Below are 21746 nucleotides of genomic sequence, written 5' to 3' on the forward strand. Positions count from 1 at the left end.
GGATCTGTTATCAGTTTTATGTCTGGTACCTAGCTTATTTAAAAGAAGGATTCTGCAATTGAAGTCTGGACTCTCCTCATCCAGTAGTTGGTACAATAACTCCGCTTTACACCATCTCTCCCTAAGGATTTGTATGTGGGTGTGTGTACGTACCTATATTTCCACGGATGGGAAGCCGCCTGCGATTACCAAAGCTGTCAGCTTATCCATATATATATGTGTGTGTGTATATGTATATATATGTGTGTGTGTGTATATATATATATATATATATATGTATGTATGTGTGTGTATATATATATATATATATATATATATATATATAAAATGGTGGCTCTGTAGACTAGAGTCATGTTCTGCAGCTTACATAGTGATAGACATTGCTTCTATTATGAACCCTATACATGACTGGGGCCTTCTTGTATATAAAGATATGTACTTACATCCTCCTGGGGTTATAGTTCCTTCTTGTTAGTCCCTATCTATGGCGCCCCCCTTTAGGGTGATCTCTGATTATTTTAACTTTGCACTTGGTAGCAAACTTATAAGACCCTGAGAATGCAGGATATAGCAGGACATATATAAATATAGCATGCTGATCTCCCGATGCAGGAGTCTGACAAGTTAACTTGCTATGTTGGCACTACTCTTCCTTTCAAAGAGATGGCCTTCTTATGCAACTATGTTTGTCTGTATGTACGGGTGTATATATACTGATATATTCCCATTCCTTGTATGCATATTTTCTAATAATTGGCAAAACCTGGTTTTTAACCCTATTGGTTATCACTACAGATATGTCCCTTCCTTTCTCGGGATAACTAATGCACTCTGTCTATGTACAGGTACCCTTCTCAGTATAGATTCCGGTACTCCATATTATTGTCTTGTCACATATCTCAATAACATGAGTCTCTAAAGGGCCCCTAGGTACATTCTATCTGTACATAGAGAATCCAGGTTCTATTCTGTAATCAGGGATTCATTTGTTAAATTACATGAAGGCCTAGGGCCCCCGCCGATATAGGCAGGGTCAGGCCTGGATTTTATTAGATTGATGGGCGTAATACACACTTCTCCATTATAAGTGTTAATGTACTGATACTTAAACTAGTAGGCCGTTTTGTGGTATAGGTATAATGTCTATATGGATACACATCCCAAATATAACAAGCTCAGGTATAGAGTCCTGTTGAACGACCATCCTGCCTCCACTAACATTTTGCTAGTTTATACAGTGTTTTCTACTGCAACATCTCCAGACTGAAGTCCGTGCTGTAGAGCATTGGGTCTTAGCCCACTGAAGCTATTCCCTATACCTGACGGGGCAGGTTGCTGTGAGATGAAAAAGGTCAGTGACATTCTACATAGCGTCCAGAGGGCTTTTGGCCGCTCACAGGTAAGCGGGCTTACCCCACTAATGCTCAACCTGTCATTGCATAGCCGCTTTCTCCCTTATGCACCCTAGCTGCGGTCCTAGCAGCCATCTGCTCTTTTAATCAGTTGGCTCTACACTTTAGAGCTTCCCTGGTGCATAGTTTCAACATTGAGATTAGTGACACTCTTCTACTAGATCTGTTGGGATTATGGACTGAAGCGCTTTGAGGGTCTAGTGCACATCTTTACATTAAAGTGTGACAGTCAATATGTCCTACGCAGGGGGCCTGGTGGATTTCCTGTTCAGTCTCTGTGGATGTTTTCATCACATTGACGGGTACCTGACTGGTACCTTCAGGGTTGTCCTAGTGCTCTAGCCTTGTGGTATGGAATGCTTCCCTATATTGGTAGCTTCCTGGGTGGCTGTTGCATCCGTGCTCTTTAACTACTAGGGTATCCTGGTTGTTCACCCTATGTTCAGGCCAGCGGTTGGTACTGACTACGCACTTCCATCATGTTGGAAGTTGTCTGTTGTTTTGGAATTTGTGGCTGTGATTTGCTTTTCGACTGCAGGTGTTCAGTCGCTGTTTTCTACTCTGTTTTCAGAATGGGTTGTTCTGCTGTCTGACCCTCTGACAGGTATTGTAATCTCAATCCTCTCGAAGCTGCCTCTGCCTCATTCCCAGTGTGATCTCCACTCGTTGGAGACTTCTATGGTCTCTCCCTTCCGCTGGTTTACAACTTTGTAGTAGTTGGACTTCCAGAATGGTTCATGGTGACTGTTCGGCCTTGACTTTTACCTCTCTGCATACTCTGTTAGGAGTCTGTGGACAGGATCAGCTCTGTTTCTGTAGATTGGTATCGTTATACTTGTATCTTTATGACTATGTCCAACAGTGCTGGTATTCTGCTATCTGCGACTGTTGCAGCTTTCTGTTTCCGAATCTGGTACGGTTTTCTCGAGTTTTGTTCTCGGGTTACTGCCCTTCTCATATAGATTCGGGTTGGAGTTCTCTGCTCCCAACAGTCCGGCTTGGTCTGTTTTGTAGCTGAGTTTACAGCGTTATGATGCTTCTCACCTGAGGGTGTTTTCTTGCTAGCCGCTTATTCCATTCTATTTACGCTGTAACTTGTGGTATTTCTGTGTCTGTTCCGCAGGGAGTTCTGATTGTCTCCTGGCTCACGACACTTGATCCTCAGCTCTTGCCTTTCCGTTGAACCTCTGGTTCTTGGCGATCCCTGTTCGGTTGGCCAAAGGGTTGGCATGTTCTCCGCGCTTCCCACCCAGGAGGTTGGCTTTGGGACGTCCCCACTGTCTTGAACTCCAGTGTCCCCTAGTGGATGAAGGAGAAAACAGGATTTTGGTACTTACCGATAAATCCCTTTCTCCGATTCCACAGGGGACACTGGACGCCCGCCCAGCGCTGCATACCTGCCAGTTGTTTGGTTCCTTCTATGGTTGTGTGACTGCATGATTCCCTGCAGTGGTTTCCTCTGTTCTCCTTCAGTCGGTCTTGTTCCGTTCTGTGGTCTTCTCCTTGTTTTCCTGTTGTCCTCCGTCTCTTCTCGGGCTCAGTTCTTAAACTGGGGCTGATGGGGCATAGAGGGGGAGGAGCCAGTCACACTTCTAAATTATTTAAGGTGCCAGGCTCTACTCTACCACCGTCTATACCCCACTGTCTTGAACTCCAGTGTCCCCTGTGGAATCGGAGAAAGGGATTTATCGGTAAGTACCAAAATCCTGTTTTTTAGAGCAATACCAAAACAAGAATACCTTATACAAAAGAGAAATCGGAAACTGCAGAAAATCAGGTAGATGTTTCAAAACTAATAAGTGTATATCAATCTAATTAAACTAATCATTGTAAAAAATCTGCAAAATAAGGTGATTGTGCAAACTCCTACCTGAAATAAAAAATACAGCACCGATATCTGTGCTTTTATATTATCCAAACACCTGTGACTTCTCTTATTGTATAATTCCCCCAGTATATGTACTATATTTTACTGATGCATACAGATTTATTCATGAATGCTTCCCCACTAGCCATTCCATTTTTAGGGGTCAACATTCACAGCTTGTCAAGATTCCATAAAATATTCCAATTTTATACTGACTACAGCAGCCAAATCTCCCTCTGTGGTAACCTCCTTCCATGCTATGGCTCAATCTATTCGTGCCCAATGCTTTGATCGGTGAGGCCCTGATCTTCACGTTTTATGTCACTATGTATTTGGCCCCCTGTTGTGATAGGGATTTTGAAGATGCCTGGAATGTTTGGTACTTAGTTGACTATAAGACGACCTAGTGTTTTTGATTTGCTTTATTAATAAACTCCTTTGTCTTTCAGAACATGCTCTTTCAAAAAGCCTTTAATTCGCAGCAGCTGGTTCACATCACCGTGATAAACCTGTTCCAGCTGCACCATCTACGTAGTTTCGGCACAGAGGCGGAACAGCAGAGCTTTAGCTCCGAAGAGGACCTGTGCTGGTCTCAGCTCCTGGCTCTCTTCAGTGAGTGTTGCTGGTGATGGAGATGAATGCATGATTTGTACATGACAAGTGTAAATTCTTATTGCGTTCACAAGCCTGAATATACTTGGTTTAGGGACTGATTCAGAGATATATGCAATACAAATGCAGTCGCGCAGATTATCGGTGGTCTGCGCATGTCTTATTTGCAGTGTTTATGTGCAGCGAATGTGTTCCAACCGCGGTCGCAGCGAGGATTTAGCCGCAGTGTGATTGACCACCTGGAGCCGTTTGTGGGAGGTAACGGGGGAGTGGCAGCCAAAACTCAGGTGTGTCAAGACCATTTTGGGGGCCGGTTGCAGACTGCGATCCCATACACTGAGCTGGCAGGCATTCTTCGCGATCATAGGGTTACGCAGGAGGCCGACTTATAGACATGCGCGTCCGATGGTTGTGCATGTACGCAAGCCGTGAATCTGCTGTGTGTCTCGATATTATTGTAGACGGCTACAACATTTGAATTTTCGCATATCCGCTGCTTACAATTTCACCGCAGCTGTGGCATTAGTGCCCCTCTCTGAGTCAGTCCTTTAGTCTTTAGTTGTTGTACTTTCCAACATAGACCCCTAAAAATAAATCTGGCAGCACAAATCTGTTATGGCTAATAAAAAGCCATCATTTGACACAACCGTATGAGTTAGCAAATGGTCTGTCACTGTTACAGAAGTAACACATCCTGATTCCTTTTAAGGAATAAGTGTGAGAGAGTATTATTAAACGAATGTGTGCATATATAATAAAACCAAACCATAAATGCTTCTGTATCGTGTGTAACATTCACACTAAGTCTTTGGTTATTCTGGCAGTGTCGTTCCTGGGCGTCCTTTGCAGAAGCCGCTTTAAGACCCTTCACTGTGACGAAACAACCTGTGCCGACCCCCTTCCTGCTATCAAGGTGTCGCTGGACTGGATGAAGCTGCGTCCCAGTGTATTCCAGGAGACTGATGTGGAGGAAAGGAAATAGTGAGTGGTGCAATGGGGGGTACAGAAGACAAAATTAATTTGTGGAAGTGACACAGAACTAGAATCAAATTTCTACTATGGGAACTTTGAATGGCCGTAGCCGTTTAATTCAATCAATATTATGAAGTGTTTGGGATTTAAGGCACCTACTTAGAGATTGTTATATTCATGCACAAAGCATGTTTGGGTACGCGCTTTACAGAGAATATTTGGCCATTTACATCGGTCCCTGCCCCCAGCGGAGCTTACAGTCTATATATTCCCTACCACATGCACATACATACACACCAGGCTTAATTTTTGTCGGGAAATGATTAACCCAAAAGTATGTTTTTGGATTGTGGGAGAAAACTGGAGTACCCAGAGGAAACCCACGCAAGCACAGGGAGAATATACAAACTCCACACAGACAGGGCAGTGGTGGGAATAAAACCAACCACCTCAGTGCCGTGAGACTGGAATGCTGCCATGAGATGAGGTGCATGGATACACTCGGGCTGATACAGAATTGCACACAAGTTCGTTCTGTGGGTGGATCTTGTGAGTGATTTTATTTTTTTCAGGCGTCCATGAGCAATTGAATCGTACACATACCAGTTGCAACCACCACTCCAAGCTGAATGGGTGTAACAGACTGTCTTACATAGGCTAAGGGTTCAATCCTATTAAGTGCGAATTGCCGTTGCTACGGCGTTAAAACGCTGGCATCTCGCACCTTTCACGGCCCGCTCCGAGACCAAATTAGCTGAATTTTGCTCTGAGCCTTAAGGGGCCGCAAGCAAAATTCATCAAATATGGGCTGCCGTAATGTGCGGCCGTTGCCGCAATGACTAGCACCGGCGAGATCATCACGGCTAATAGGATTGACCCCTAAATTTGGAAGGGTACCAAAAATCACTTGGTTGACCGCGCTAACACCCTATATGTCATATGTCAGGCTAACTGTGGTAGTGAGCAAATGAGTGCCAGAACATGTACATCATTTTGCCAGAATCACTTTACTCAATGTAGTCTGAGATTATACAAATACAAAATTCCTTCAAATCAGAAATTCATACAGTTTATTGAAATAGATGACTGGACCAAAGACAGAAAACAAAGGCAATGAGAAATAATCCACAGGTGTTATTGCTGGAAATATAATAGAACTATATGAATTGGTTATTTTAAGGTATTTTGCATTTGTATAATCTCAGACTACATTGAGTAAAGTGATTCTGTCCAAATGATGAACATGTTCTGGCACTTATTTGCTCACTACCCCAGTTAGCCTGACATATAGGGTGTTAGGCGCGGTCGACCAAGTGGTTCTTGATGCCTGTTTTATGTTCTGTATTATTGGAGGGAGGACAAACCTCTGCAATTTAGTTGCTTACCCGATCACAACCTTAGTGCGCTAGTGTAACCCTGAATATTCTATAGGCCAAGTTTAGTTTGGCCGCAATTGCAGGCGATTCTGAGTTGTGCAGTTTGAATTCAAAGGACCTTTTGCGCCATGTATAGGGCTGCAGGGGCTGGCTGGCAACTTTTAGCTTGGGGGGCAAATACATGCAGGCGGCCCTGGCAGAGGAGTAGCGTGCAGCCAGGGTGCCTAAAAGAATGTACGTGCTACGGCACCCCCCCCCCCCCACTCAGGAGAGGACACCTTTATACAGGCCTCGAATAGTGCCCCCAGTAGTGATCCCCCCCTATGCAGTGCCCCTTGTGCCCCCAGTAGTAAGCCCCTTATATAGTGCCCCCAGTAGTGGTAACCCTTATGCAGTGCCCCTTAAATAGTGGCCCCAGTTGTAGTCTTCCCCCTATGCAGTACCCCCACTATTGCCCTTTATATAAAGCCCCCAGCAGTGGTCCCTCGATGCAGTGCCCCCAGTGGTAGTCCCCTCCCCCCTATGTAGTGCCCCTAGTAGTAGTCCCCTCCCCCCTTTGCAATGCCCCTAGTAGTAGTTCCCTTGTAGTGCCCCTAGTAGTAGTCCGTCCCCCCCCCCTTGTAGTGCCCCCAGTAGTAGTAGTAGTCCCCCCCCCCCCCCCCCCCCCCTTGTAGTGCCCCCAGTAGTGGTCTCCTCCTTTATAGTGCCAGACCCCCCGCAGTAGACACACATAATATAAAAAAAAAAAAAAAAAAAAAAAACACTTACCTGATACCCGCACCTGGTCCCGCCGCCGAGATCAGCTCCTCTGTCCGCCGCTTTGCATTATGGGAGTGACGCGTCACTCCCATTACCCACTGCGGGAGCCGGAAGATGTCCGGCTCTGGCAGTGGGAGCAGCAGCCGATGAGTCTGTCTGACTCTCGTCAGCTGCTAAAGCAAACACACAGCTGCCGGCTCCGGCGGCTGTGTGTTTGTGCTGTGTAGCGCTGACCGAACTCCGTCCGGTCAGCGCTACACACGCGGTGCAGTCTGTCAGTGACGGCTGCGGCCCGGGGGGCACATGGCACCCTGCCCCCCCGGCCCAGCCCGCCACTGTAGGGCTGGCTATTTGAGGAAGCTTATTGGATAGGACACACAGATGCGTTCAGTACTTTAACGGGTGAATGTCTGGGCCCTCATTATTATCTTTGTTGAATAAAAAGTACAGACTGCCTTCCTATTCAAGTGGGGTTTACACAACCGCACTGCCTGAATATTGCTCACAGATCTCTTCCTGCTGCTTCTCTATAGATAAAGTTGGTCTTTGCTGGCGTTCTGTGACTTGACGTTGAATGTTTTGTCCTTCCTGCAGTGTGTGGCCGTGGCTGATTTCTCTGCTAAACAACTTCCATGTGCTAGAGGAAGACCTGGCTGGTGCCAACTGTAAGTGTCACTGTTGTGCAGACTGTGCTTACTTCATTAGGGCACTGAATGCAGGTATCACTATAAATTGGGTACGTTAGTCACTGCTTCTAACCATAAATCCAATACGCTTGATACTGACTGCAGTTGTATTTAGGTTGGTTTGTGAGATAGTTAGGAGTAAGTTTTGCACATGTGAGATTCTATATGTTTTTCCCCCCCTCCTATTTCCCACTAGACTCATTTAGAAGGTATGTCCAGATGTAGTATGTTACTTATTACTGGAATATGGTCTTGGATTAAAAACAGATTAAAATGAAAAACAGATTGTGGATGCGGGGGGGTTGATGCTTGCACACCATCAGATAAGTGATGCTTTGTATGCACGTATACATGTATATTATGTTTTCCCAGTGTTGCCACTTCCAGAGGAGTTCGAGCTGCAGGGATTCCTAGCTCTCCGACCAGCATTCAGGCAAGTGCTAGCCTCGTTCAGTGGTAGCCCCAACCCACTGCTCATTTCTCTTAAGACTTCTAGTTCTTACAATTCTTCAGCAGCTTGATTTGTAGATATTGAGTATCTTCAGGAGGCAGTGACGCCAGCTTACAGCCTTCCATCACAGAAAGGTCTTGCTCATTTCAATAGCTCTTAAGTAACTGGAGCGGGTGTTAAGTGTATAGAGTCACAAAGTAACACATTACATTCGCCAGCATGTTACAAAGAATTAATTCAGATTGCTGTCTGCTCTAGTGGAGCTTGCATTATAATTTTCCTAAATCAGGCAAATAAACTTATGTATACCATAGTTTATTATTATTATTATTATTATTATTATTATTATCCTTTTTCTTCAGGGTCCATAGGGCTCCACAGGGAGACAATGGGGTATAGGTCGGACTTGGAGGATCGGACACCCAACAGCAAAGCTTTTCAATCCCAGGATGCTCCGGTCCTTCACCTATACCCCGCCCACAGCCTGAGGGCAACTCCGTTTCGTTGATGTCCGGCAGGAGCCTGATCACCGTTTTTAACCATGGGGCCGCTTCAAGCAGCCCAAGCTTAATTTTATGCTTTCTTTTTATTTCTAGTGTTTTGATACTGAGCAGCAGCAAAAGACTGTCCCTTGGACGTCTGCGCTGCTTCTCAATCACCCCTCCCGGCGGGGCTCTGAGGGAGACTAGCTAGCAGGGACTCCAGACTGCAGCCTGGAATTCAGGGAACAGGTAAGGTGGACCGCCGCTTGCGGGGGGCCCACGTCTTTACGCAGTCTAGCCTCTGGTCTCAGGAGAAGGACCGCAGGCACTGATGTGGACACTAGTCCGCCCACGACTCCACTAGACCACCGGGGCATTGATATACTGACACAGGGCATATTTAGAGGCCTGGGGACCCGGTGGTCAACGTCAACATGGGGAGAAGGTGCTCTCCCTGCAGCCCCTCCCCCAGCTCAGGGCACCATTCCACTGCGGTCTAGCTCTTGCCTGAGCTGCTCCTCCCTCACCCTCCATCCCTCTCAGAGCACGGAAGCCATTTTCTGCTTTACAGGTCTTTCCGGGAACGCTGTCTCCCTGTATACCTCTCCCACGGGCCAGGTTATACAGCACTATGTCCTACCAGCCAATGTGGTCTGTGTAGTTGATTGTAGTGCCAATTGGAGATACATACATATACACATATACATACATATATATATATATATATACATATATATATATATATATATATATATATATATATGTGTGTTTTTTTTTCTGTGTTTGTATGTGACTTGTGCTAGCGCTGATCTCTACTTTCTATACTGTCCAGCTTATACCTTTCCCTTTATTTTAATATACCCTGACATACTAAGGTATAAGGGGTCATTGTACCTCACATCTCCTCTATATTTGTGTGGGCTATCACATACTATATAGCACGGTTGCACACTACACTGTGCCATATTACACATACTCCAGGGTGTTCACTGCACTGTATCATACTGTGTGTTTTATTATTCTTGTGGCTATGTCTGGCAGAGAAAAGAATAACAAGCAGACTGATGCTGCTCTGGTGTCTTGTAAGTCCTGCTCAGCGGGCTTAGCCCCAGAGGACCTAATTCCGGATGGTCTTTGTACTAATTGTTACACAGCCTCAGGCCCCTCATCCCCGGTGTCTTCTCATGACCCACCCTGGGCTGCCTTTTCTCAGGTGCTGGCAAAGATTGCGGCCCAGTTAGCTGTCCCCGTGGTAGCCCCCCTTGTGGGATGGCCACTGCAAATCCTTTGCCTCCCTCATGGGTAGACGTACTCTCTACCTCAGTACTGAGTTTGGGTAATATCTGCAGTTTTTCAGCAAATGCTGCAAAAGGAAAAGCCTTTACCTACTAAACGTGTGGTGTGATCTTCCCAGTCCACCCAGTTATCTGATTCTGATATATCATCTGGGGATGCAGAAGACGCAGACCTCTCTCACTCTGACTCTGTCTCAGGAGACCAGGAGCCACCCTCTAAATTAAATATACCGCTCTTGTGAGAGCTATAAAATCTATTTTACAAATTAGAAGAGGAAGAACCCACTTCTAAGAAAAAAACAACCACTTTTTAACGAAAAAGGTAGTTTTACCAGAGTTCCCTCACTCTGATCAGCTATCTGATCACATGAGTGAAGCTTGGAATATACCCGGTAAAAGGTTTCAAATTCTAAAACTGTTCAGTTCCTTTTACCCTCTTCCAGCTACTGATTGCACTAAATGGGAAGTTCCCCCAGCAGTGGATTCTCATGTAACACGTCTGGTTAAGAATGCCACCTTACCCATCCATACTGCAACCTCCTTGATGGAGACTACAGATAGGCGTATAGAAGCTTGTCACAAATCCATATACTCTCTTACAGGATCCACTATTTGTCCTGCTAGGCCTACGGCCTGGGTGGCAAAAGCCATTGAGAGTTGGGAAGAGAACCTAGAAGAGACATTCCCCCTTGATGCTTCAAGGGAACAGCTATCCTACATGTCTCATATTAGAGATGCAGCCTCCTACTTGGGAGAAGCAGCTATGGATACGGCTCTCCTGGCCTCCAGGATATCTGCCACTTAAGTAGTGGCCCGCCGTATTGTTTTGTCTCCGTTCCTGCAAAGCAGACTCAGGAAGAGACTCCAGAGCCCTTGTTGAGCCTTATTCTGGAGATATCTTATTTGGTCCAGAGTTAGATAAAATTGTGACTACTTTGGCAGCTTCCAAGACTGCATTCCTGCCCTCTGCATATAATAAAAGCCTCAGACGTCATCCTTTTGGTCCTTTCGGCCTCAATGAAATGCTAAGGGTCAGTGTTTCTTTTCCACGGCAGCAGGCTTCAACTAAGGCTTCCAAGTGTAGGGCCAAACAAGCCTGGGCTACTAGACGTCCACCTGCCAAGTCTGAGGACAAGCCTACAGCCTTACGTGGTGAACCTCTCCCTGGGGGCCTCCCAGAATGGGAGGCCGGCTTTTTCAATTCACCCGGTTTTGGCGTCGGACCACATCAGACGCCTGGGTAAGAGAAGTGGTCTCCCACGGATATGCCCTATCCTTCCTAAGGTAACCAAAAGACCCCCCCCCAGCAATTTTTTTGCACAGGACCTCAATCGGACCCCAGAAATGCCCTGCTGCTCCAAAAAGACATTCAGTACTTTCTGAATTCAGCAGTAATAATTCCTGTCCCGTCCTCCATAATGAGGCAAGGGCTATTATTCTACCCTTTTCCTGGTTTAGAAGCTCAACGGGTGTCATTGACAAATACTCAACCTCAAATCTCTGAACAATCAGGGTGCCCAGGACTCGTATGGAAACCCTCCGCTCTATTATCCTAGCTATGGAGCCTGGGGATTTATGGTGTCTCTGGACATTTAGGATGCTTACCTACACATGTACTTATAGCGCCTTCTCAACAACAATATATCTGATTTGCTGTCCTGCAGCAGCATTACCAATTTCAGGCTCTACCGTTTGGCCTCTCAAAGGGCCCTCTGGTCTTTACCAAAATAATGGCAGTTATGCCGGCCTCCCTTCGTCGTCAAGGGATTAGACTACTCCCATACTTAGATGACCTACTGCTGTTGGCCAGCTCCCCAGAGAGTCTTCCCCGCCATCTGCAGGTAACAATTGCCTTCCTACAACCGCTCGGTTGACTGATCAAAGAATGGTATATTTAGGAGCCCTCTTGGACTCTCAGGTTTAGAGAATCTTCCTAACAGACAAGATCTCCTTAATACAACACAATACCATGTGTTGGAACGTCAAGCCATCTACAGAGCTCGAACTCCAGTGCAAGTTCAGTCCGACAACGCCACGGGTCTGGCCTACCATACCACCAAGGATGCACTCGAAGTCTGGCAGCAATGGCAGAAGGGTCCTACATTCTCACATGGAACTAACGCGTTCTCCGCCGAGCCATTTTCCGCGGTATTCATCCCGGGAGTTCTCAATTGGGAAGCGGATTTCCTCAGCTGTCACAACGTGCATGCAGGAGAGTGGTCTCTACATCCAGAAGTTTTCAGCTCCTGGTAGACAAATGGGATCTGCCGGATGTGGATCCTCATGGCCTCGGGAAACAACAAGAAACTTCCAGTATATGGAACCAGCACAAGGAACACAGACGCAGCCTTCGTGGACGCATTGTCAGTGAATTGGACCTACCATTTGGCATACCTCTTTCCCCCAGTATCCCTGCTTCCTCGAGTTCTTCCAACTTCCTCTACGAGTAGACCGAGGGTCCATGTCTACATCTGGACCTTGCCCGTCTGTCTTTAACGGCTTAGCTCTTGAGACATCCCTCCTAACGGCTAAGGGACTTTCCAGCTCTGTTCAGAGCCCGTAAACCGGCCTCAGCCAGGATTTATCACAGAATATGGCATATGTATATCCAATGAGAAACTATGACCCTCTAGTTTTTCTTCAGGCTGGATTGGATCTATGCCTCTGCCTAACAACTCTGAAAGTGCAGGTCTCTGCTTTGTCCATCTTGTTCCAGCGCAAACTTGCTCCTATACCGGATGTTCACACCTACCTGAAAGGTGTTCTACGTATACTGCCTGCCTTTGTCCCTCCTGTGACTCCATGGGATTTGGCAGTGGTGCTCCAAGCACATCAGGATCCTCCATTCGAACTCTTCGAAACGGTGGATGTCTAAAGTCTCACTGCGAAGACTGTTTTTTCTGGCTGTCGCATCTGCCCGTAGGGTATGAGATTTTCATGTCGCTCCCCCTTTTTAATTTTTCATCGGGACAGGGCTGTTCTTAGAACATGCCCAGGCTTCCTTCCCAAGGTGATTTCTCGTTTCCACGTAAATGAGGAAATTCTGGCCTTTCAATCACCAGACCTTTCGGCAGGTGAGGCCTCTTTGGATGTGGTCCGTGCTCTGAAGATCTACGTGGACCATACTACTTCCATCAGGAAATCGGACTCCCTCTTCGTCCTATATGGATTCCACAAGAGGGGATGGCCAGCTAACAAACAGACTCTGGCCAGATGGATTCGCATGACTATCTCACAGGCTTACACGCGGTCTGGCCTTCCTGTGCCGGCTACAGTATCTGCTCATTCTACTCGCTCTGTGGGTCCCTAATGGGCAGCCCGGCGTGGCGCCTCAGCTTAACAGCTATGCAAGGCGGCCACCTGGTCTTCTGTCCACACCTTTCTTAGGTTTTATGCCTTTGATACATTTGCCTCTCGGGATGCTTCCTTCGGGTGTAGGGCTTTCCTGCTCCCTGTGGAGCCCTATGGACCCTGAAGAAGAAAAGGAGAGTTATAGTAAAACCTTACCTTTTTGTTAAGTCTCTTTCTTTAAAGTCAATAGGGTCCACAGGGCTCCTGGCTTCTATGGGTTTCTTATCTTGGTCACTTGTTTCCTTCTCTGTGTGAGTGTGATTCTTCAGTGTACCAGTTTTCCTTCTCTCCTCTCCTGCCTTGGGCTTGTTAACAGAACTGAGTTGCCCTCAGGCTGTGGGCTGGTATAAGGGGAAGGACCGGAGCATCCTGGGATTGAAAAGCTTTGCTTTTGGTGTCTGGTCCTCCAGGTCCCACCGACACCCTATTGTCTCCCTCTGAACCCTATGGACTTCGAAGAAAGAGTTAACAAAGGTAATTTTTACCAAAAAACTCCTTTATTATTTTTACCAAGGGTATTTTGGATAATGGGATATTCCGTATTTTGGAATATTTGCATATCATGAAATATCTTGGGAATGGGGCCCCAATATATACACACAATACATTTATCTGTTAAATGCACCTTTTACACACAGCCTGCAGGTAATTTTATACAATATTTTCAATAAGTTTGGGGCTCAAGCAAAGTTTGCGTACAGAAATGAAAATTCATTTGTTTCATATAGACCTTATACACACAGCCTGAAGGTAATTTTATACAATGTTTAATAATTTATGCCTTAGACAAAGTTTGTATACATGAAACCTTTGATTTTTCATGGTTCAATTATCTCAGTCATGCCAAAATGATTCCGTATTTCGGAATATTTGGATATGGGAGACTCAAATATTTATTATTATTATTATTAGGTATTTTGGATATCGGAATATTCTGTATTTTGGAATATAAGCATACCATAATGCAATATCTTGGGAATGGGCACCAAAACTAATCACAGAATGCATTTGTTTCATATAGACCTACCTTATACACACACAGCCTGAAGGTAATTTTATACAATAGTTTTAATAATTTCGTGCCTTAAACAAAGTTTGTGTACATTGAACCATCAAAAAGCAAAGTTTTCTCTATCTCAGTCATGCTAAAAATATTCCCAATTTTGGAATATTTGGATATGGGAGACTCAACCTGTATTATCTTTTATTATCTATTAATATTATTATTATTAATAATAGATAAGAATAATATCATCCTTTATTTATATGGTGCACTAAGGGTTCTGCTGCACCTGACAAAGTACAAATGAGCAGAACAAGAAAACAGTGACTTAGTGTCGAAATCAGTGGTCTGGTGCTGTTGTAGGGAATATGTAGTAGATGAGAGTATAAGTAAGGGAAGGAAAAGCACATTGGGGTAGATAACTTCAGTCTTCCATATGTTAAGTTTAAAGAAAGTGCTGGGACATCCAGGAAGAGAGATGAGTGAGGAGAGGGGGAGAGGTCACAGGACGCTGTCATAGGACACCAAGTAACCTGTCTGTATGGGTTTGTTTTTGTTTTGTTTTTTTCTTTAAACTGGTGGTGGGAACCAGAGCACTTGGAGGGAAGCCACACAGACACATGGAAAGCGTACATTCTGTTCTGATTCATACAAGTGCTACAAGGCCACACTAATAGCCCCTGTGCCATCTGTGGGATTGAAAGACACATGCCCTATCACTGTGTGTGTAGTCAGCGAGGGCCTTTATCAAAGTGCACAATCCCTTTTATAAGGTTGGCGTCTGTTGGACTGTTATCCAGGGAAAATGCTAACTTCTTTTTTCTTTTTTTTTGTGTGAATTTTAGAAACCTAGATTTCTCTAGAGGTCATCAAGCCATTATTGGAGACCGGGAAACACAGCACCGTCGCCTGCGACCGATTCGCCTTGTGTCATTAGGGAAATGGATCTCGGAGAACCAGCCCCGGTGTGTTCCTCAAACAGCGATAGTTTGATTTTTTTTTTTTTTGCTAGCCAGAAAAGTCATGACCTAAAGCTATCCCAAAACTTGAGGCACTTCCACCACTATTAAATGAAAGCATTTTGCCTGTGTTTGTGGCTTTTTGTTTTTCCTTAGAGTTGTTGCTCTTAGTGTCCACTGAAAGCTCACACTGTGTAATGTGCGGTCTTTAAGCTAAAGACTGCACATTACACCTCCTCCTCCGCGCAGTGCAGGGGCTGTGCAGCCTATTACTATAAAGCTCCTGACTGTCCCCGGCTGCTGCTCCAGTCCCTGGCTTTTGCTGCACCACTATGGTGCTCCGGTGCCAGCAACAGGTAAATTGGAGGTGGGGGGGTAGAAGGGAGAGTTGGATGCCAAAATTAAATTTTCTACTTCAGGGTCCATAGGGGGTCCACAGGGTTGACCTTGGGGTATAGGTTGGGAACCAAATCCGGGCACCACGCAGTTAAAGCTTTTAGCTCCCAGGATGCACTGGGTCCACTCTCCCTATAACCCCACCCCCAAGCCAGAGGCACCTCAGTTTAAGTTGGTGCCCGGCCGGAGTCGGGTCACCGTTAGCGCAGGGGGAGCTGATTAGCAGCCCCTAAGCTTATTTTATTTTTTTAGGGACAAAGTTTTTTCATAGACTTTGGACTCTTCAGAGCGGCAGCGTCGGACTGTCCATAGGACGTCTAAGCTGCCGCTCCGTCACCCCGCTGGCGCTGAGACGCCAGTACAGATCTGGGGATCTCAGCGGGACCCCAGAGTCTGTACTAGCCGGACTCTGCGGGCGCCCAGGACTGCTGCCGGATCCACGGGGAGCAGGTAAGGTCGCGGATCACCGCTTGCGGTGATCCGCACATTTCAAATGCAGTCCTGTGCCTCCGGTCTCAGGGGACAGACCGGAGGCGCCGGCAGTGGCGGCGGGCCCCCCATACCCCGTGTGTCCACTAGACCACCAGGGACTTAACGATCGGTGCAGGGAGCCGGCGTCCCGGGGGTTAATAGCCGGCCAGGGGAGGCAGCCTTCCCTGTTACAGCGGCTCCTCCCCTCAGCTCAGCGCGCCTTTCAGTATCCATAGTCTGGCGTCGCTGAGCTGCTTCCTCCGCGGGCCACGCTTCTTCTGAGGTCTCCAGCGGCCATTTTATCTCTGTGGTGCAGCAGAAATCTCTGGAGATGGCAGTGAGTCCAGTCCCCCTGCGTACCTCACCATCAGGTCAGTGTACACAGCGCTGTAGCCTTCCCAGACACTGAATCTGGGCAGTTGAATGCAGTGTAATAGTGCAGTATATTATATGACATGTTTATGTATATATGTATATATCTGCATTGTATGTGACTTATGCTAGTGCTGACTGTACTTTATTCTCTCACCTGTCAGTGTATATCTATCCCTTTTCTTTATCTGCCCTAATACAGCTGTACTTAGGGTGGTTCTGAGACCTCACATTTATATACTTGTTAATATTTGTGTGGTTTGTCACATACTGTTGCGTGCTGCACGTTGCCATATTTTAGATGGAACTGTGTGTTGCATACGCTGAAAATGGGTCCCTGCAGCTATTTTTGGCATCAGTCAGGACCAGTATAGTGCTGCTTAATATTTCCGCCAAGATGGGTCAGATATGTCTGACCAGGAGATAGAGCGTTATACTGCACCCATTTTTACTATCCTGCAAGTCATGTGCTGCAGGTGTTAGTGCGGAGGATTTGACTCATAAAGGGTTCTGTATGTGGCGTCATCTGGTGCCGGCCTCTTTCACGACCCCCTTGGGCGGTTTGTTTTCTCGGGATCCTCTCAATTGCGGATCGCCGGGCGGGCCCCATTGTTGTACCTCACTTGGGGTTACTTCACCATACTGCCCTTTTCATCTCAGGGTATCTCGCAGCTTCTTGCACTCTTCCCCTGTGACACAGACTACCGCTCCCTGCAGGGGTTTTTTGCAGTATATGAATTCCCCCTGGTGCCACAATAGTCTGTCATTCCCCTTGCAGGGATTACCACAACAGCCACCCTGGGTGGATGTCGTTTTCTACGAAACGCTAATTGGCGTGGTTGACGCCCTGTGGTTACTTCCCAGTTGGCTCTGCCGTGAACTGGGTACTGTTCGGGGCTCTTTCCCTCTTACACGGGGGGAAGCCTATTTCAGGTATTATTATCCCTGCTTTAGGGCTGGTAGCAGGTCCATTCTGGTTAGAGTGAATGTTGACCTGCACCTGTATCATACACCCTCAGTATTGCGTGCCTTCGGGTTACCTGTTGCTGACTAGCGGGTGGATCGCATAGCGGGACTCTGGCTGTTGCCAGATAGGAGGTGTTACAACAGTGTTTGGCCTCCTGTCCCAAATTCCCTGAGGGCATCACGAGCCCCTCCTGGGGGGGATGGGCGTGTTACTCGTCTGATTACAGACGTTACTACGCCTCCCATTCCTGCGTGGTCGGATTCTTCGGATCCGTAGGTGGTAACTCTGCCTGAAATCAGTATACTTGCTTTCGGGAGTTGTTACCCATCCTACCATGGCTATAGCATGGTTGGTTAATACTATTGCATATTGGGTTGATGCATTTGTAACGTTTTTTCCCCTCCAACACGTCGGGGGTTCAAATGTATTTGGTCGCTCATGTAATATATGCAGTTGTCATAGGTGGACATGCCTATATTGGATACCAGTCTCCTAACTTTCAGAGTTCCGGCTGCGACTGTATCCTCCGTAATACCCTATGGCTGCGCTCTGAGAATGCAGAGGTGCAGATACCATCTTTAGGGTTGATATTGTTTGGTCCTGACCTTGACAAGATTGTAGTAACATTGGCAGTATTACTAACGACAAGTTTACCGCTTTCAGCTATGCACACTACAAGGCCTCAGACTAAGTCTGTTAAGTCTTTTTTGTCCTCTCGGTCAGCCTAAAGGTCTGTTTCTTCGTAGACTGTCGGCATCTACAAGGGCCGACATATCCAGTACCGAGCAGGCCTGGACTGCCAGCCGATCCTGCTTCTGAACCTACGGATATCTCTTCAGTCTGACGGGACAGGCCTACAACTGGGAGATACCGATTTTCTCAGTTCGCCCGGTATTAGTGTCAAGTTGCCGCGGCTACGTGGGTAGGAGGGTACGCCCTCTTTACAAGGGCCTTACAGATCCTGAAAGCTATGCAGTTGTTGCGGTAAGCGGAGCTAATTGGGCCATCCCCACTATCTCAGTGAGGGACTGGTTGTTCTGTTTTCTTTCTGGTGCGGTGGCTGAATGGTCCTCTTTGGCCTGTTCTCTGTCTCAATTCCCTGAACCAGTTCCTAAAGCTACCTGGGCTCAGGAGGAAATCCCTATGCTCCATCATACGATGTTTGGAACCTGGGGACTTTAGGGTATCACTGGATATACAGGACGCGTGCCTACGGGTACTTACAGAGACCTTTCCTCAGCATGGGCTGAGGTTTGCTGTATCACAGCAACACTTACAATTTTTCGGGCTCTGCCTGTTGGGACTGTCCTCAGCCCCACAGGGGTTTACCAGCGTTTTGGATTTTCTGACAGTTCTTCTGTTCAGTATATCCCAATGCTCCTGTACCTGGACGGCCTCCTGCTCTTAGCGGGATCACCGGGGTACTTTACGGCCAGGTCAGGATGACTGTGGCTTCTTCAGGGTGCAGACGTTTAATCAACGGGGAAAAAGTCCTCCCTGCATCCCTCTCTGGGTATTCTTCATCTAGGATCCCTGCTGGGTTCTCAGAATCTGAGAATTCTTCTGGCGTAAGACGGAATCTCCTCTCTTCCATTAGGAGTACATGGTTGTCTGCGCAGTCGACAGATGTCTTTACACTCTGGGATGCATGGTGGAATGGGCTCAGTTCCATTCCAGGCCTTTCCATAATTGGCTCATCTCCAGATGGAATGAGTTTTTTCTGTCGGATAACTGTTCAAACGATGATGCTCTCTCCGGAGGCAAGTCGGTCCCTGTCCGGGTGGCTATGGCCATCTCGTCCAGGGTTTTCTTTGCTAGGGACAGTGTCTGGACCGAATCCTTTTCAGTGCAGTTGGACGTCTGTCGATTCCACCCTGTCAATTAACTTACTCTGGCATAACTCTTGTTTCCCGGTGAACCTGAAAAGGTTCAGTCCGACAGGGTCAGGACAGTGGCTTCCTTTTTAGCAACACTGTTCGTTGGGTGGCAATGACAGGTATGTCACATATTCGGACATAGTCCGAGGGTCTCCTCCCGACCATCTCGGCAGCGTTCATTTCAGGAGCTCTCCATTGGGAAGCGGGAGTCCTCAGCCGTCACGACGTGCATCCCGGGGACTAGTCTCTTCCCCAAGAGAGGTTTCATCTCCTGGTGAGCAGGGGGGGCCCCCCTGAGGTGACCCTCATGGCCTTCTGTCTTTATCACACTAGGGTGTTACAGTTCAGCTCTGGGGATTCTGAAGCAAACTTCAGCGACTCTTTGTCGGTGAAGTGGTCCTTCCACTTTGTGTACCTGTGTTCTCCGGTCTCCCTTCTTCCTCGAGGTCTTTGGAAGTGTTTTCAATCGAGACGGAGATGCTTTCCTGCTGGTGGTTCCTGCTTGCCCCAGATGTCAGGGGTACTTGGATCTTCGGAGTCTCTACATCGATACTCCATCCCTGATGCTTCACTGCCCGGACCTGTTGTCTCAGGGTCCTTGGTTTTGCCTTGGACCTGGGTCGTTTGTCTTTGACTGTGTCCTTACAGTGGTCTTACGGCTTCCCTGGCTTTGTCATCGTTGGAATGATTAGAGCACATGGATCAGCTTTTGCTGGGACCTACCACAAACTGTGGCAGCCATAAATCTTATGGTATTGTACCTGTCGATACAATCCTCCGGTGTCCAGGATTTCCAGATATTCTGGCATTCCTTCCGGCTGGCTTGGGTTTCACACTTGGCCTGGTCTTCCTGACAGTGCGGATCTCTACACTGTCAGTATGGTTAAGATATGGAATTGCTTCACTCTGGTATCCAGTTCATCCTTTGGAGTGTTTTCTTGATTATGCCTCCATTTGTCCTCCCTAGGGACTCCTTGGGAGTAAGTAGTGGTTCTTCGTTACCTCCGGGGACAGTCAATGGAACCGCTGGTTGTGATAGCCATTACATGGTCTATTGCTTAGGCTCTCTCTTTCTCTCAGGGTGTTTATATCAACCAGGAGAGTGTCTGAATTGGGAGCGTTCTCATGTAGCTCCCTCTTCTGGAGGGCATCATGTCAGGGTGGGAGTTGCTCTCGCCCTGTGTTTCTTCTTAGTGGTTTTCAGGTTCCATATTATTCTGGAACTTATGGTACGGCCATTCTGTCCCCAGTCCTCTCGGTTGGTGTGGCCTCATTGACTGTGGTCTGGCCTCTTTGGATTTATGTGATCCGTTCAGGTTCCTTACGGAAATCGGACTCCTTATTGGTGGTCTGAGATTTCTGGTTTTCACAGGAAAGGATGGCCGGCCTATAACCAAATGTTGACTTGGATGGCCTCGTAGGTCTTCCTCAGGGGCCTACCCATGGGTAGGCCTTCCTGTTGTTGATGCTTGTTTTTTCTCGGGCCATGTGACCCTCGTGTGCGGCTCGCTGTGGCACCTCGGCTGTTTTGCCTTACTAGGTGGCCACGTGGTCTTCTGTCCACACCTTTTTAAGGTTCTAGGCATTGGTTTCCTTTGCCTCTCAGGATGCTTCCTTTTTGGCGACGGATTCTCCTCTCAGCACAGGAGCGTCCCCACCCTTGGTTGAACTGCTTTGGGACATCCCCAAGGTCAACCCTGTGGACCCCCTATGGACCCTGAAGTAGAAAACAAGAGATATGGTAAGAACTTACCTTTGTTATCTCTGTTTCTACGAAGTCCATAGGGTCCACAGGGCGCCCGCCCTGACGCACCTGGCTTCATATGGGCTGTGTGGCTGGTCACCGGTTTTCCGTCTCCCATTTCGGTGAGTATGGTTATTGAGTGTTCCAGTTTTCTCTCTCTTTTTCTCTCCTCCTCCGGCCTTTGGCTACTTACAAACTGAGGTGCCTCTGGCTTGGGGGTGGGGTTATAGGGAGAGTGGACCCAGTGCATCCTGGGAGCTAAAAGCTTTAACTGCGTGGTGCCCGGATTTGGTTCCCAACCTATACCCCAAGGTCAACCCTGTGGACCCTATGGACTTCGTAGAAACAGAGATAACAAAGGTAAGTTCTTACCATATCTCTTGTTATATATTGCTAACCCCACCAACATAAAATTGTTCAGGTGCCCCTGGGGGCACCAACTGTTCTTTTACATAGTTTAGGTTTCGCATTTTTAACTATCTGGCGCTGCACCCCCCCAAGTGGAAGTATAGGGAAATATTCTGACTGCCGCCTTAAATACAAATGTGGGAAATGTATCTACCCACAACAAACTACGGAAAAGAACCAGGAGTAATTACATGTCCAGCTGGTGGATACAGATTAATGACTGTTATTTCTTTGGATACAATTGATACGAACCACAGTTGTAATGCAGAGAATTTTCTATCTACGT

The 21746-nt window shown here is 47.0% G+C and overlaps 1 protein-coding gene across 5 annotated transcripts in view; it reads left to right on the top strand.

Annotated features, from left to right (window-relative positions):
- Positions 1-21746, top strand: part of SMG7 (SMG7 nonsense mediated mRNA decay factor) — an 89730-nt gene that overhangs the window by 36084 nt on the left and 31900 nt on the right. For all 5 annotated transcript variants that reach the window (XM_088447211.1, XM_088447212.1, XM_088447213.1 and 2 more), the window contains exons 9-13: positions 3729-3891; positions 4716-4872; positions 7593-7663; positions 8057-8117; positions 15112-15231. In XM_088447211.1, the coding sequence (XP_088303337.1) occupies positions 3729-3891; positions 4716-4872; positions 7593-7663; positions 8057-8117; positions 15112-15231 (572 nt within the window). The remainder of the gene's footprint in view (positions 1-3728; positions 3892-4715; positions 4873-7592; positions 7664-8056; positions 8118-15111; positions 15232-21746) is intronic.

This window comes from Taudactylus pleione, unplaced genomic scaffold, assembly GCF_031769625.1.
Source record: "Taudactylus pleione unplaced genomic scaffold, aTauple2 ptg000423l, whole genome shotgun sequence".
Classification (NCBI taxonomy): Eukaryota; Metazoa; Chordata; class Amphibia; order Anura; family Myobatrachidae; genus Taudactylus; species Taudactylus pleione.